Source organism: Euwallacea similis, chromosome 7, assembly GCF_039881205.1.
Source record: "Euwallacea similis isolate ESF13 chromosome 7, ESF131.1, whole genome shotgun sequence".
Lineage (NCBI taxonomy): Eukaryota > Metazoa > Arthropoda > Insecta > Coleoptera > Curculionidae > Euwallacea > Euwallacea similis.
The window spans coordinates 1,847,860-1,865,596 of NC_089615.1; the positions used below are offsets into that span (position 1 = coordinate 1,847,860).

At 35.8% G+C, this 17,737-nt stretch overlaps 1 protein-coding gene across 6 annotated transcripts; it reads right to left on the minus strand.

Moving 5' to 3' along the window:
- Window positions 1–603: 603 nt before the first annotated feature.
- LOC136409865 (uncharacterized) lies at window positions 604–13,993 on the minus strand. 6 transcript variants are annotated; one of them, XM_066391687.1, is made up of 7 exons: window positions 13,832–13,993; window positions 6,246–6,383; window positions 3,105–3,242; window positions 2,756–2,991; window positions 2,489–2,699; window positions 2,171–2,438; window positions 606–1,312 (listed from the first exon to the last, which is right to left on the minus strand). In XM_066391687.1, the coding sequence occupies exons 3-7, from the start codon at window positions 3,208–3,210 to the stop codon at window positions 1,015–1,017; spliced, it is 1,119 nt and encodes a 372-aa protein (XP_066247784.1). In that variant the 5' UTR covers window positions 3,211–3,242; window positions 6,246–6,383; window positions 13,832–13,993; the 3' UTR covers window positions 606–1,014. The 6 variants fall into 6 exon arrangements, with proteins under 6 accessions (XP_066247781.1, XP_066247782.1, XP_066247784.1 ...); XM_066391688.1 differs by lacking the exon at window positions 13,832–13,993 and adding an exon at window positions 7,036–7,120; XM_066391689.1 differs by lacking the exon at window positions 13,832–13,993 and adding an exon at window positions 7,050–7,097 and having other exon boundaries at window positions 6,246–6,397.
- Between the last annotated feature and the right edge of the window lie 3,744 nt (window positions 13,994–17,737).

Genomic DNA, 17,737 nt, shown 5'->3' on the forward strand with positions numbered 1-17,737 from the left:
AGGTATCAACAGTTCAAGTCGGAACATAAGAATTGTGCACGTGGGAGAAGGACCGCATAAGGTTTAATATGCCTTCGATAAAAATCAAGGAAATGAATTCATCGGCTGAAGTGGGCGGAGTTAGTTCAGTTACCAGATCTCTCATCTTTTCAGAATTTTTACTGATATAAGTTCTAGTAATGGTTTAAATTAGTTCCGAATTTTTATTAATTTATAAATGATTGTATATTTCCTTAGTATAGCATAACTTAGTTATATCATTAATGAATGTGATGATCTGAATTCGCCGATATTTGTTTTTAATGTTTTGGTGGGTCGAAGACTAAGCCGTCAACACTGGTAGTGGTCGCGAGACGAAATAAACTGATATTGAAAACTCAATGAATTGACCAGTGCTGGTAAAATATGTATGGAATTTTGATTTTAACGCACACACTTATTGTGTTTTCATTTTTTATTTTTTCATTTATTTGCATTGATGCTTTTTGCTCTGGGATTTTTTAAAAATTCCATCACCGCGAAAACAACGACATCTATACTAATCTAAATATCGAATTAGAGATACCGAGCGGACTGGCTCCACCCACTTCGTTGTTGGTCTTTCTTGTGGGCATAGTAAACCTTGTGCAGTTCTTCCCCCACTTACACAATACCTATGTTCCAACTTAAACTGGTGATACCTGGATACGAATTTGTAAAGCAGTGCTATACAACGCGGAACTAACCTGAAACGATGACCCAACAAGTCGGCAATGTTTTATCAACAAAATCGGAACTATTTATATGTAAGCATCATAACAATTCCCATCAAAGACATACCTTTCAGTCTTCCAGTTAAAGAACGACTATATTAGCAATCAAGGACGGACCAGATAGAGTTAAGATGGGATTAATTATTTTGTGCTACAATAATTGAAATACTCAGTATTGCTTTTTGTACTCAAATGAAAGAAATTAACACGTCATGAAAAAGCAATAAAGAAGCAGTGTCTCGTCGATCATCGATACCGCCCTTTACTGATTTTCCAGCAAAGGCTCGGCTGCTGTAATTTCATCCAGCCGTAAACTACCTGGAAAAGACCGATCTTTTTCTGGCAAGGAGGATTTCCTGCTAATGTTGGAAATACTGCTGACATCTAGACTAAGAGCCATGCGTTCTGGCTTCACCTTAGGTTTTATGGGCTGTTCGAAACTACGTGAGATTTTCGGTTTCCGGGGCTGCCTCTTGATGTATTCCAGGGGTATGAAATCCCCTCCGTCGTCGGATTTATTATCTGATGGCAGGGCTATACTGATGGTTGGGTGGGGGTAGCTTAATGAACAAAAAAAAAATTATCTTTTAGACATTAATAAACATAAACTCTTGACCCTGGAAAGTCGACGATCACGCGACAAGCAGAATTCCTAATGTTGTATGTACCGAGGTGTTAAAACTACAGTTGTCTTGAAAAGAAGTGCCATGAGTAATTCAGCGGACATAATAATATTTTCAAGAGTTCACAGTATCGATGACCACTATCTAAAAACCGCACGAATCTTAAATGCACGAACAATGCGATAACGTGGTAGCAATCGTAAAACGAAAAATATTATAGATTTTGCCTTTAATTATTTAACGATTTGAAGTTAAATCGGTTATAAATTCTATTCAAAATGAATAATTTGTAAACTAGAGAAAGCTTACAAGTAAACCGGAAGGCAGCGAAGTCCTTGGAAAAGCAAGAAAAGTTAACTTAATTATGACTTGTTTATGCACTGAAGTTTGGCGTTAAAAGGTAAACAACAATGGCTTCTTATACCGGAATAATTAAGAGAGTTTTTAGTTAATTTGCGGAAAATACGGGTGTTTAGCAGTACATAAAATATAGTATTGTAATCCCATATAATAAGGATCATCCACTCAAAAGAACTGCGTCACGAGCGAGATGAGTTCCCTTTTGGGGATGATAGATAGCCTTCATTATATATTCCTTCGATAATATATCCAATAAACCCTTTTCCTTCTAAGCCTGATAAACGTTTAACATTTATCAGACGTTGAATGTAATAATCCGCATAATTTTTGGTCTCAACCATTCATTAAATCATGCTATTTTTTTTTAATCATTATGGTACTCGGTCAACTTTTGTCACGTGATCGTCATTTTAGTGGATCAGATTTTAAGTGTACCTTCCGCATGATCTTCGTTCATTAGTGACCGTCATGGAAGGGGTCCTCCAAACAGCAGAGCTTTCAAAACTGTTACAATTTCTATGAGTGGTGGAGGAGGTTCTTTCCATAACAAAGCACGAAGATCGCCTACCCTTAGGAAACTGAGGCCTTTCGATACTGACAGATGGACGGCGACGTGAAGATATGAAAATTGGTCGTTCACTTGGTCTCTCGATAGTAATCAGGGAAGGTCTACGATCTCGGGAAACGAAAGGCGTTAAAGACCCTGAGAACAAACTTATTCTAATATTGTTTTGTAAACAACCTGTTTATTACCAGTCAGTGAGCTTGATAATCGGCGGTTATCCATTACACCGATATAATGGATATCAGCAGCAGACTTCGCTCGACGGGGAGACTTATTTAACATCAATGAACTACCCACAAAAACAGAGCTTCTCCTAGGCCTTTTAATGATAGGAGAAGGCAAGATGGATAAAGGGTCTGTTAAAGCATTTACATTGTACTTGCTAAATGACATTCGTTGCTAAAAAAATTATAACACTGAACAAAGTTTCCTACGGATTTATGTTAGTGACATACTGTAGCAACTTTTTGAATCCTGGGTAAACTATTACTCAGAGGGGGGTTTACGGTAGAGGAGCCCGAAGGACAGGACGGACGATGAGGCTCCTGATTATTGAATTTTGGCTGATACGGCTCCAGCATGCGGATTTTGCCCCATCGATTGAAAAACAGCGCGATCGCTCCCACCCAAAGTAGTAAAACTAGAGTCACTAACACGATTTCTTCTACTTCTACCTTAGCTAATTGGTTCTCTGAAATGAGGAAATTGTTTTAATAGCTACAAGATCACTTACAGAATTACTTTTATTCATCTAAAATTATGGCGAGTTATAGCGTGCTCTCAGCGGAATTATAAAATACAAACCTATAACATTGGACTGGTCCCTAGGTGCCAATAACGAGGGCTTAGGGGCACTTTTGTCATTGCGAGGCGGTGGGGCGATGGACGCGACGTGAATTTCCACTTCCATGCCATCGAAACCGCTGTAACCACTGTGCCAGTCTGAAATAACCACTGGACAAATGATAAGGATATTGCAAAAATTTCTCAAAACTTCTGCTGAGGCTATTCCACTGTACCTCCCTGTATCTACATATATGTATGTATGTAAGGTGTCCCAGAAAAACATAGGAAAAAACTTAATCCAGAGGCAAACTCGTCAGAGTGGGTAGGTCACGATATTCACCGAGATGAAGTTGTACACAACAAAAGAGGACAGCGTTGCTTTTAATCCCTGAACAGTTTAATTAAGTTTCAGGATTAAAACTAGTTTTAATATTTAAGGATTTCTGCGGATTTTGAAGCAGTGTTTAGAAATTTCGCCTGACCTCAGAAGGCTTAAATAAATTTTCTAATCATTTTGGAAAGATATTCTTCAGTTTTTCCAAGCAGTTATTTGAGGTTTCTTGAGACCTTCAAGAGACTTTAAGGACAGAGATTTTTGGCAGTTCCTTGAAATTAACATTTGCGACACTAAATGAGACACGGAAAGAAGAATACGTTCCTTTTCGTTGGCTCGTAATATAACGCAAATGCTCTGTAAAATAAATGCGCAACCTGCAGCTTCTTACGTTAAGTTACGATGGCTTTACGCTACCTGACGTAAATATATAGACCGGACTTTAAATGGAATTATTTTCGCCTAAGATAATTGTGACATCGTTTTGACCTTGTTGTTCTGGATCATCCTGTATCTTACTTTATGTAATAGTATACAAAGTATAAAAAAAATTGTAATATTTTTAAATAAGTAATAGTATAGACCACAATAAGCCAAAAGTCTGAGTAAGCATGGGTCCGCGAAGTAACAGTTTCAGAGATATAAAAAGTTATTCTTTTTTTACCGCCTTATTTTATTTTACAAAAACTCACATTTTCGTAACATGTATAAACATTAAATATTTGATTGTTGTCAGCGCACAAGTTTTCGTTTGCTATGATTATTTATTCTAACGCAGAATTAACCGACAAGAATATACAAGTACACAAGAACATATGGTCGTGTTAACGGCATTACCACCGAAGCTCGACTTCTTTATGCTGAAGCTTATCCAAATCGCCAGATTCCTTCACATCGTTTGTTTGGAAGAATTTATCAAAGATTGCGTGATATCGGTCCATTAAGCAAACAATGTTATTTGTTCGGAAGATCGAGTTCGGTATCTACTCCTAGAGCAGAAGAAGAAATTCTAGCACGGATAGAGCATAATCCGAGGACGAGTACGCCGAAAATATCAATCGCAATAGGAATTAGTGCTCCTCTTGTTTCGAGAATCCTCCACGAGCAGCTGCGTACCACATACAATGAGTATAGACCTTAAATCCACTTGACCATCAAGCACGTTTGGTTTTTTTGCCGATGGTTTCTACGTAATGATGCTGAAGACCCCCATTTTCTCACCAATATTCTTTTTACTGATGAAAGCGGGTCCTCACGAAATGAAGTTGTAAATTTTCACAATACGCACGTTTAGGCCGACAAAAATCTCCATGTTCTAGTGAAATCTGGACATCAGGCACAATTTTTATTAAATATTTGGATGAGTATTGTAGGCGACAGGTTTCTAGGTCCTATTATTGTACCAAACCGGTTAACAGACGCTGCTTACGTAAACTTTCTGCAGAACACAATGGGCGATCTTTTTGACGACATTTCTTTAGACCAAAGGCAATAAATGTGATTCCAGCATAATAGTGCTCCAGCTCATTTTTCGACTACCGCTAGATAGCATTTACACCAAATGTTTCCACATAGATGGGTAGGAAAGGGCGAATTTGAATTATAGCCTGCAAGATCGTTTGATATAAACCTTCCAGAGTTATCTTTTTGGGGATATTTCAAAACATTAGTCAATCGTACTCCCGTAAATAGCTTCTAACTGCTACAGCTACGAATTAATAAAAAATGCCAACAAATCTGAGCCAATGGGGAGGTTTTAGAAATACTTCGAATATTTTTTAGATATCGACATTATATCTGCTTGGACATGGAAGATCACTTTGAACATCTTATGCAACTTTGTTTTTTGTTTTTATTTGAAGCTTCTTCTGTTTACACATAATAAATAAGTAATAAATAATGGCAAATAAATATTTCAAAAAAGAATAACCTTCTATATCTCCGGAACCAATTCTTTGCGGACCCATGTTTATTAAGAATTTTTTGTTTATTTTGATCCATACTAGTACCTCTATATATTTTACACTCTTTTTTTAACACCCTGTATACAAATATCATCAGTTCAAATCGGAACATAGGGATTGTGCAACTGGGACAAGGACCGCACAAGGTTTAATATGCCTCCGCCAAAGACCAACAAGGAAGTGGGCGGAGTCAGTCTGACAAGCGTTTCTACTTCGATGCTTAAATTAGTATCAATTTCGTTACCTTTTGCGGCTATGCAAATTTTTTAAAATATCAGAGCAGAAAGCAATAATGTCAAGTGAAAAAAAAAAACAAACAAAAATGTAATAACTCTGCTCTTTAAAATTGAATCGTTCCGATCCATTTATCAATTGACATCGAGTCTACAGCCCCTACCGCCGGATCAGTCTTGAACCAACCAAAAGATCATAAACAAATATCGGGGAATTCAAATCATCATATTCATTAATGACATAACCAAGTTATGCTATAATGGGAAAATGCACAATATTTTATAAATAAGTAAAAATTCAAAAATAATTGAATCCATCACTAGAACTTATGTGAGTAAAAATTCTAAAACAGTGAGAGATCTGGTAACTGGATCTAGACTGACCCCGCCCAGTTCAACGGCTAGCCTCTCAACCCACTTCGTTGGTATTTTTCAGAGGCATTTAAAACTTACGCGCTCCTTTTCCCACTTAAACAATTCCTATGTTCCGACTTAAACTGGTGATACCTATTTATAAACATATCAAAAACTAGCAATGATGACCTAATTGGGAAGCCTAATGGATTTTGTAGAGTGTAAATAAAGGAGAAGACTAGAGCTAGTACTAATAGTGCAATAATTGATTTACATGAGGTTATACCGGCGTTGACATAACCGGGGGCTGTTTTTTTAGTTGTTGTTGGTGATGAAGGTGATACAGTGGTCCGGCTTTGCTGCTGGTTAAGGTGCAGCCCTTTGATTTTTCTTTTCCCCAGTGTTGAATGGTCTGGAAGAAACAAACTTAAACTTAAAACAGATCGCTTGTACGACATTTATTGTAGCAATTTATGACATGAGAACCCATTCCCCACGACCGAAAACCGTTAAGGGATATTGTGTATCCATAAAATAAATAAGCGTCTATATTGCTATTTGTATGTTTTCTTGATTTTTACTGTAAATATTATGCATGTAATGGGGCAAAAAAAAACATATTTATTCGGAGACACGCTTAAAGAGAATTGTACGGCACCCATTGTTTTAAGCCTCGTGAATGGTACATACATACATATATTATCATCAAACGAAGTATTTGCAGGCCTAAATTCTTATTACGTTTTTGCTTTATTATCATATAAGATATCGAAACACACGATAAATAGTCAAATTATAAAAATTAAACCTATAATTATACAGAATGAGTTTTTTTAAGTTTAGGGGAGGTATTTCGGTAAGCAGTGAAGTTACAAAGTCGGCTAAATGGGGAACGATAGTTTTAGGTGGGTAATTTAAAATCGCTCTTGTTTATTTTAGGAAATTCATAGGTTAGTAAATATTTAAGAAAAACCTCATTTTGTCGATTTGTTTACGTCCATCCAGCCGAATTATTATTGATTTTAGGGACACAGTGTAAATAGAAAGGTTGTATGGAGTGTTACTCTAAATAAGATACCCTTATTAAATTTTTTAACTAGTAGTATTTTTATTCAGGATTTCACTGTTTAGCTTTCGTAACCTAATTTTTGGCACACTCTGTATTTGATTAACACTATCTTTAGCTTCTTTTCTTTTTTGACTGAGTTTTTCAATAAACGCAAATTCTCAAAAATGGCACGAAAATATCCGGTAGAAAAGGGGAAAATATAATTTCGTCTGGTGCCGGCATTCTAACATGATTTATGTGAGACTGGCTTTGAGCAAACCATAACTAATTTGAGTCTCAAGCAGACACATAGCCAGAATGTTGTAGCTAACAAGCTTGTGTAGGTAGCTTGCAAATTAATTTAAATATTTTGCATTTATCCTTGGAATTCCTATTATCCTCAATTTGCTTTAGTGGGCCTTTTCCAGGCAAGTTCATTCAATTTAAGACCGACATAAAATGAATACTAAACTGTATATGGGATTTCCAGGAAAAAAGCATGGACAAAAAGATATCGCCATGTGCCTTACTTAAGTGAAAAGAAGCCATTTTAAATTAATTTACTTATACTGGGTATTACAGGAACGATGGTTCAAAAGGGGTTAAGGGTCAAAAATTTTAAATCTTATAAAAATTGCTTATTTTCTTGTTGCACTCAGATATAGAAAATTGAATTAGTTAGTTGAATGAATATTTTTATCAATTAAGTAAAAGATATGGACGTAGCATTGCATTTTGCACAGTGATGTCCTCCCTCTTTGGCAAATCATACAACCCATTAGTTCTTATGTTGCTCATCTTGTTGTGTATTCCTAAATATGATGTATATACGGAAGGGAGTTATTCTTTAGTTTATTTCATAACTAAAAATTACTATAAACATAGGTCTGTAAATGCTTCGTTATCTATTTACAAGGTATTAAAATTTCAGAAAATGTTCAGTTTTTCTATATGTATATAATGATATATGATAGATAGTGAATTCCGTTCAAAAAATTGGATCAATTTTAATATTCGGTCAGCAATTATTTACTATATCCACTTTTTCTAGGTCAATAGCGCGCGCGTACTTGGGTTTCCGAAAAAATCTAATTGCTTTAAAATGCTTCGAAATATTTAGATAAGTCATAATATTCAGTTTTTCCATAAACAGTAGACAGGGTGGGCTTTAACAAGTCTGGCACCCTAGGCGAAATTTTTAATCACCACCCCCTACCGCCAAGAAAAACCGCCGACCAAGAAAGTCTGCCTCCCTGGGTCATTACCCAACCTTGCTTCCCAATAAGGCCGGTACTAGCACTAGGTATTTTATCGGTGATGGGAAAGAAAAATCCACTTTCTTTTAAAAATTAAAAACTTGGCCCACGATAAAAAATTATGCAACTGAGTCATTCAAATACGGTTTTGCATATGCATGTTGTCTAAGGAAGATAATCTTTAATGATTGAAGCTTATTGACCTGCACATAAAATCAGGCAAATACACCGTGAAAAGACATACTTGCGTTTTGATCGAAAGGATAATACATAAGTGCATCTATATGTTTACCGTGAGAATATACAATTTTTTAGAGTTTTCCTGATTCCTGGGTTTAAATATGTCATAGTACGAACGTTTAGCAAATTATAGTTTCTGTGTTTTGTTTTGTATTATACCATAAATCTGGAAATATATATTGTATCCGAAAATATGTACTATCGGCCACAAAAGTGGTCGACGACGCTAAGATTCAAAATCGCTTGACGCGTATTCCAAGCGAAGGTACAATTATACTTCTGATCGTGAAACGAATGTTTTAAAAAATATTAAAACTTTATTCCTTAGAGCGATACAAGATTCTTTTAGATAACTACATTTAGTTTGAATGTCAACTTATAACTAACTGTTGGTTTACATGGTTTCGCCTTTTATAGTAATTAGTTGCTGATATGGCTAAACTTGGTATTCGTCATTTTGACACGTACAATAGATGATGAATCATATCTAAATCTTACAATGTAAGGTGAAATAGCCATATAACTGTACCTTATCAGTTCACAAAAAATGATCCACAACAAAAAACTTCCTATCGAATGAATAAATTTAGAATTTTACATCGAATACCAAGTTTGCCGGAATATTTTCAGGATGATAATTTTAAATAAATCAATTTTGCTAGTAATTGTATGAAAACCTCACTATATTAACTTTGAATTTTGTAAATTACAAAAGTTGATATGGCTATATAATTGTTTAAGATGAAAACTAAAAAAATACATGTTAAATTCAATTATAAACAAGACCAACAATTTACAAAACACTGTGTACAACTTACTAAACTTCAAAACTTTTATTAACAATAATATTTTGCTGGGAATTAGGAATTACCTAGTCCGACTATTTCCTACCTCTCACTTAACAATCAAGTGATTTCTATGTCACAAAAGTTCTTTAAACAAAAGATAACATAAATAGCGTTTTTCGTAATGCGTATGTTAAAAGGGAAAATTTCAAGACACATTTTTTTCGAAAATACAGTACGATCGAGAGAAAATAAACTTCAAATTTATATAAATAAATGACTAAATAAAAAATAAACAATTCTAATAGCGGGTTACTCCCCCATTGGCGTCGATGACTTCTTGTAGCCTCCGGCCCATTGAACCCCCAAGGTTTTGACACAAGGGTCTAATCCCATTCCAGATTTGGTTGCAATGTGCCACCAAATCTTCGGTAATACGTTCATTATTATTGTGCCACCTTTGAACCATTAGGCCCCATAAATTTTCTATGGGGTTTAGGTCTGGTGAATATGCAGGCCAGGGAAGATTATTTATGTCTGGATGCTCGTGATACCAGTCTTTCACGATGTTTGCGCGATGTATCCTACAGTTGTCATCAACATACTTGATGACAGGCATTTCTGCCACAGGATACAAAGTACGAACAGAAGGAAGCATAACTTCGTCGAGCATCCGAACGTACTCAATAGAATTCGCCCTTGTTTCAAAACTTGCCAGTTCGCCGGGACCATCAGCAGACATCCACCCATAGAAATTTACCCGTATTTGGCCGGACCTTCTGTTCGATATAATATAGCGTTCATCGTACCGAGCATTATGAGGTCGCCATAAATGTAGCCTGCCGTTTTCGCTTGACAAAAAAGTTTTTTCGTCAGCAAAAATAACATTTGTCCAATCGAAATTTAAGTACTCTTGGGCAAATGCTAAGCAGGCCTGTTTATGTTGCTCTGTCAGAGCAAGTTTCGTTGCTGGTCGCCGATTATGAAGACCCTCTTTATGAAGAGTCCTTCGGATGGTCTCCATGCTTACATCCCAACGTACAGCGTACTGGGATGTTCGTCGGAAACCACATTCCCGAAAATCGGCGACCAGTTCCTGCCGCTGGTCGTCCGATAACTTGGGGGGTCTACCAGGCCTGGGTCGCTCGTTTACGTGACCCTCGAACACATGACGGGTGATCCAGCAACGGATGGTCTCTCTCTGAAACGAGATCAAAACTGCACGGGCACAAAAATTTTAAAGACCTCTCAAATTTGGGTTTCTGAACAGCAATTCTTCTTATACAGGGTGTTCCAAATTCGATGTGCTATTATTGCTATCTCTTAAACGGGAAGAGTTACAGGGTCGGTTAAATTGGAAGAAATGTGCCAAATTTAATACTCTTCTAAGAACCGAAAACAATGTTGCCGAATGATTTTTAGTTTCTGAGTTGTGAGTGTGAAAAAACTAAAATTAGGTCGAATTTAATTTTCTAAATGAATCGATAACTAAAGGTTTTTCATCAAAACTTTTGATACAAGAACTTCGTAGTTTTCTTATGTCTACAAACCAGTAAATTTCAAAATTTTAAATGTTCCTTAGCTTTTGAGATAATGAGACAACAATTTGAGTTTTTCAAATACGGACCCGTGCATGTTTCGGCGGTTTTTAAAAGTTCTTAATAACCCCTTTACAACGGTGTATCACAAAATAGAATTTTTTATGTCTTAGTTTAAAAGAAGTAATTCTGCATTTTTCTCTCAATAAGCTAGGCCGGTTTTGGAGTGCCAAGCAAAAAATGCAATTATTATGCCTCAAAAATGTTATGCAGGCAAATGAATTGTCAATCAAGCTATACGATTATAAATGTTATGCAGACAAATGAATTATCAATCAAGCTATACGATTATAAATTTTTAAGGCATAATAATTGCATTTTTTGCTTGGCACTCCAAAACCGGCCTAGCTTATTGAGAGAAAAATGCAGAATTACTTCTTTTAAACTAAGACATAAAAATTCTATCTTGTGATACATCATTGTAAAGGGGTTATTAAGAACTTTTAAAAATCACCGAAACATGCACAGGTCCGTATTTGGAAAACTCAAGTTGTTGTCTCATTACCTCAAAAGCTAAGGAACATTTAAAATTTTGAAATTTACTGGTTTGTAGACATAAGAAAATTACGAAGTTCTTGTATCAAACATTTTGATGAAAAACCTTTAATTATCGATTCATTTAGAAAATTAAATTCGACCTAATTTTAGTTTTTTCACAGTAACTTAGAAACTAAAAATCACTCGGCAACATTTTTTCGGTTCTTAGAAGAGTATTAAATTTGGCACATTTCTTCCAATTTAACCGACCCTGTAACTCTTCCCGTTTAAGAGATAGCAATAATAGCACATCAAATTTGGATCACCCTGTATAACATAGCCGATATCTCACAGACTTTTCGCTCAACTCAAGATGAATTTCTTGCCAGAAGTAACAATATAAACAAAAGAACGTCCCCAAATTTAAGCCACTGATAAAGTTACCATAATTGAAAAAAGACAATGTGATTACGTACCGTAATATTCAACTCACGACTAATTTTGGAAATATTGCACCCTTGTTCGTACAAAAGTACTATATGAGTTTTAATATCTTTACCCAGATTCGGAGCTATTGCGCCTTAACGATAAACTGAAAAAATTACAAAAAATAAAATTGTCTCAATGAATTGGGCCAGCAATACATGTTTTTGCGCAAAATATTGATGTATATACACAAAAAGGGGGATCCAACAAAAAGTAATATAGGTCAAGTGTGACAAAAAAAAGGTATCCGACCCACAGTACCGCAAGCGATTTTGATTTGAAACTGGTCGACCACTTTTGTGGCCGATAGTACATTCAGATTTAAAACATATACATACATGTATTGTTAGGAATACACGGTAATTTTTTAATGACGGATAAGCTTTTCAGTACGTTATAGGAAACCATTGAAAAAGCCTTAGAAAAATAATTAAAAAAACTATCTGCTTCCTTTTTTTAGTTATTCGTTAAAAACGAAATCGGAAATTTGGCAACATACATATCGAGAATAGTTGTTATAATGCTGATATACAATAGATAAAAACACTGTTTGTTATACGGAATACCACAATGCCGTTATAATTGTTGATAAATATATTCAAAATATCGTTGCCAAATGCGTATTTACATCTTGACTAAAAAATTTCAATTTTAAAATTAAAAAAACAAGCCCAAAGAAAAAGTTTTAAGTAATTTTTATCACAAATAACAATGGAAGACACTCTTAAAAATTATATGAAATTATAAGATTTTGAAAAATGGAGATTATGGTTTCTCCAATTTACTTCTTCATGTCTAGAGGGATTGTCGAGATGGAATTTTTTAATTATTTCTAAAGGCTCCCTCAATAGTCCTCTATAACGCACGAAAGAGCCTACCCGCTATTAAAAAAACCACCCTGTGTATTATTTTACATATATTATTTTAATGCCTAAAAAACCTTAAAGAGGAGCTTAATAGGATCAAACTAATATTCTTAGTGGACATATGAATATTTCTTCCCTCACTAGTTTTAATAAACACCATTATTGGGTGTGTTGAGTGATCGTAAAGTACGTTTTCTTGCCTTTTTCTAAAGCACTTGAATAACATATTAATAATGAGACGTTTATGGCTCATTATTTACCTAGCAAGCTAATCGGCCAGAATGTCGTCATCCCTTACTGGTTTATTTACGGTTGCCATGGAAATGAATGTCTAATGAAACGTCACCGCTGATATTATGATTGAAGATTCATTGTCTTCTTGTTTGTCAATTGAATTTATGCTTAGTTTGGGTGAGTTTATTTAATTCTATACAATCTAATTAAGTGGTAAATCATAGACACCGCAGTTATGAAACACTTATGACCCTCACACATTGGAAGTGTCGGTTCAGGATTTAAATTTGACGTTCGGGGCATAATTGAGTACTTGACAGCCCCGGCGTATAATGTAATTTACAGATGATTTTTACAAATGTTAGTTATTATTACTCACCTCCCGGAGCTCTATAAAGTAAATACATCTATGAAGACTATTGTCTGAGTCATAATGAATCAAGAGGGGACTTATTCAAAAGAACATAAATACTCTACCCGCTATTAACTAGAGGTTCTATGGATTTATTAAAATAACATGGCCCGCAGGCACGTTTTCCTTGAAACGAATTGAAATGTGTGTGTTTGATAATAAATGGTCTGGTTGGTGGTTCATTCAATAAAGTATACCTGTGCTTTTCCTTTGAATTATTTAGCAGTCGATACTTAGTTTATCAAAGAATATTACTCATATTGCTTTTAAGGTTTGATGGGTGGATCACAAGTATCCGAAGTGCCGAAACCATATATCACATTAAAGATGTTTTGAACGTCTACTGTGACGGCTATTTATTATCATAAATTTATTACTATTAACTTTAGGTTAGTAAACATAGTTTCTACGGCCGCCGTTTAATTGACCTTCTAAATTCTATGTCTACTTATACGTACAATAAAGGTAGAACTTCGTTGAGCAAAATGGTGAATAATTGAAGCTTCAAAGAGCAACCACACTCATAATAATTGGCAATTTTTCTTAATTTATTGTCGGCGCAGCTGGACGACGACGCTGGAGCAGCGGCGGCGGCGTACGACGCGACATCAACGCCGGATGTGTACTGAAACAGCAAAGGAAGGAAATGGGGTACATCGCAATGACAAAGTTTTATCGTTCATAGCTTGAAGCGCGCATCCTCGGTGTCGGTTTAGCCTTTTTTTTTTGTTTAGATACAATTTCCCTTTGTCCCTTATATTTACCCTTACCCTACTTGCCAAGTTTACTTTTAGAATATGTTTCCTTCCATACTGTATTATTTAAAAAAAATGGCAGGGGCGTGAGCGGGTGTTTTATGACGTCAAAATAAATTTACTTATGTATAAGGAAGAGAGCAAATTTGCATTTAAATCGTTTATCTATGCCCTTAATTTCCTTAGCCAAATCCCCACAAGTGAAGTTTAAGAAACCCAACGATTTATTCACGCTATTCGTACTATGTGTTCATTTGAAACACCCCAAATATCGTAAAAACTGAAATACATATGCAAGTACTAAGTAAGATGGCCTTCCAAGTTGTCAGGGGGGAACACTTTTCACATTATCTGCGTAAACCTTAATAATTGCTACCCCGCTACCCCCTCTTGAAAATTTTAAATTAGCACGATTTCATATATATATGCAATAAATTTTCGAAGTTTTTTGGCATTCATTTCTATTCAACAAGTAAATCAATAAATGTTTTTCATCAGATGGGATACAGTTCATTCATCATTTTCGGACAGAAACTCATTTTACAAAGATTTTGAGCCTTTAGTATTTGTTAAATGGTGTGCGATAATGTAACATTAACATTTCGATTAACATAGTGTATTACTGAACACTGCCTGATTAATTTGCATTTTGTACGGGTGGAACTTGTTTAATTTGGTCACTTTTGCAATAGAACCATTTGAAATTCCTGTTCGGCGATACGCTTTTCTAATTGATGTGTTTGATTCAAACACAAATTGTTCCAAGACCAATTGCGGCAGTCTCATTCAATACTTTCATTTGATTTCGTTTTAAATTAACTACTATCCCTGTCGTAAATTTTTTTAGAAGTTGCTTCACGTAAACATAAGAAATATTTTTGTGAGGATATTTCTCGTGGAAAACCCCAGCAGTCTACCGAGGGACTTGGCTATTCGCAACATATATTAAAACAATTTCCACTCTTCCTTCTACAGAATATATTAGGTGTACAACTTTGCTTCCGCCGTTTTTGAATAGATGTATGTAGCGGTAAGTAATGATCGAAATAAATAACCCCATGTGGGCATGCAGGAGCCTTGGGCACCTGTTAACATAACCTCATAAAAATATTAGTCTATTTGTGTCTTCATCATAAAGTTATTCGCGATTGAAAATGTCGGTGTACGAGCCAAATTCTCGTCATTTGCGGGAGGTTTTACTTTTCTGCTTCAATATGAAGAAATCTGCTGCTGAGGCTCATCGAATGCTCTCAGATACTTATGGGGAAGCCACTATTAGTGAAAGGACATGTCGTGAGTGGTTTCAGCGCTTCAAGAACGGTGATTTTCACGTCGAAGACCAACATAGCGGTGGAAGAAAGAAGGTTTTCCAAGATGCGAACTTGGAAGCATTACTTGACGAAGACTCGTGTCAAAGTCAACAAGAATTGGCACAATCATTGGGAGTGACTCAACAAACAATCTCAAAACGCCTCAAAGACATGGGAATGATTCAGAAGCAAGGATATTGGGTGCCGTACGAGTTGAAACCAAGAGATATTGACAGGCGTCTGTTCGCTTGTGAACAGTTGCTTGCAAGGCAAAGACGGAAGGGATTTCTGCATCGTATTGTGACTGGGGACGAGAAATGGGTTCATTACGATAATCCCAAACGCAAAAAGACTTGGGGATATCCCGGCCATGCTTCCACGTCGACGGCCAAACCGTCTATTCATGGTTCCAAAATCATGCTCTGTATTTGGTGGGATCAACTCGGCGTAATATATTATGAGCTGTTACAACCAACTGAAACAATCACAGGTGCTCTTTATCGAACCCAATTAATGCGTTTGAGCCGAGCATTGAAAAAGAAACGGCTGCAATACAACGAGAGACATGATAAAGTGATTTTGCAGCACGATAATGCTCGACCCCATGTTGCGCAAGTGGTCAAGAAATACTTGGAAACATTGAAATGGGAAGTCCTACCCCACCCGCCATATTCTCCTGACCTAGCTCCTTCTGATTATCACTTGTTTTGATCCATGGCACATGGGCTAGCTGACCAACACTTCCGGTCTTATGAAGAAGTAAGAAATTGGATAGAATCGTGGATCGCTTCAAAAGATGTCCAATTTTTTCAACACGGGATTCGTATGCTGCCCGAAAGATGGGAGAAAGTAGTGGCCAGCGATGGACAATACTTTGGATCCTAAAGGTATAATTAGTTTTTTACAATAAAATCGCGAAATTCGGAAAAAAAACGGCGGAAGCAAAGTTGTACACCTAATACTATGTTAATGGAGATGTTAATGTTACACTACCACATATTATTTAATAAATACTAAACGATAAAATCTTTGTAAAATTAGTTTCTGATCAAAAATGATTAATGAAATGTGTCCTATCTGGTGAAAAAGGTTTATTTTGTCGAACAGAAAGGAATGCCAAAAAAGTTCAAAAATTTATTGCATATATTTGAAATCGTGCTATCAGTTTTTCATTAATTTTTCGAAAACGTTTTGACAAATCGAGTTTTTTAATACACCGATGTTCTGTGCCTTTAATTACCATTAATATGAAGTGCAACTCGGTGAGGGTGCGATTTAAAATTTTCATGTGGAGGTAGTGGGATAGAAAAGAGTGACTATTAGGTTTACGCAGATAGTGTGAAAAGTGTTCCCCCCTTACAACCTGGAAGACCACCGTACTTAGTAGTTGCGTATATATTACCGTTTTTACGATATTTGAGGTGATAAGTTTTCAAATAAACACACTGTACAAGATCGTCCATTGCGTCGAGTTTGGACGTTCTCATCGCTGTCAAAAAGACACTCTCACAATTGCCATTCCATCAACTCCTTCAGAAAATTAATATTCCCGAAGCGTCGTGACAAAGTAATCGCCATGACCAGGTCTACTTTTTTAAGCAATTACTACTCCAGTTCCCGAGATATCAAAATTTGAAAACTGAGAAAAAGGATGTAAACACCTCTTCCCTACGACAGTACGCCAAAAATAATTGCTGATTAGTTTCGATGGGCCACCTGATGCTCTAAAAACATTTGAATTTGACTATAACGAGACTGCAAAGTATAAGTTTTTGGGCACAATCAAGCCGTCTAGTGAGATCAAGACAAATCGTTATTCGCTAAATTTACTTATCTATTAAACATAAACACCAAAGTGACATGGAACCATGGAGTGTGCGACTTCAATAAACCTCAACAAACAACAATAAAAAATTTTTTCACTTTTAGATAAACAGAAGTACCGGGTGTCCCAGTTAAATTTACGTTTTATTCGTACCTTGGTGCTTAATATAACCATTTTAAATGCAAATAACCAACCAAAATTTTCAGTTATTCGAGCGAAACCACATAGCCGTTACCTAACACATTACGATTCAGATTATCGTTATCAATTAGTACACGGGAACTGAATCCGGTGAAATTTTGAAATTTATACGCTGATCGATAGTTTCTGGGCAAGCCTACATGCAAATTATGTTACTGATAAATATCAATAACACAGGGCCTTAGGGCAAACCCATATGATACATTAATTAATCATCATTAGGGTTTTCGAATTAAGGATATTAAATATGACTAAATCTTAGTAACCTGTGAA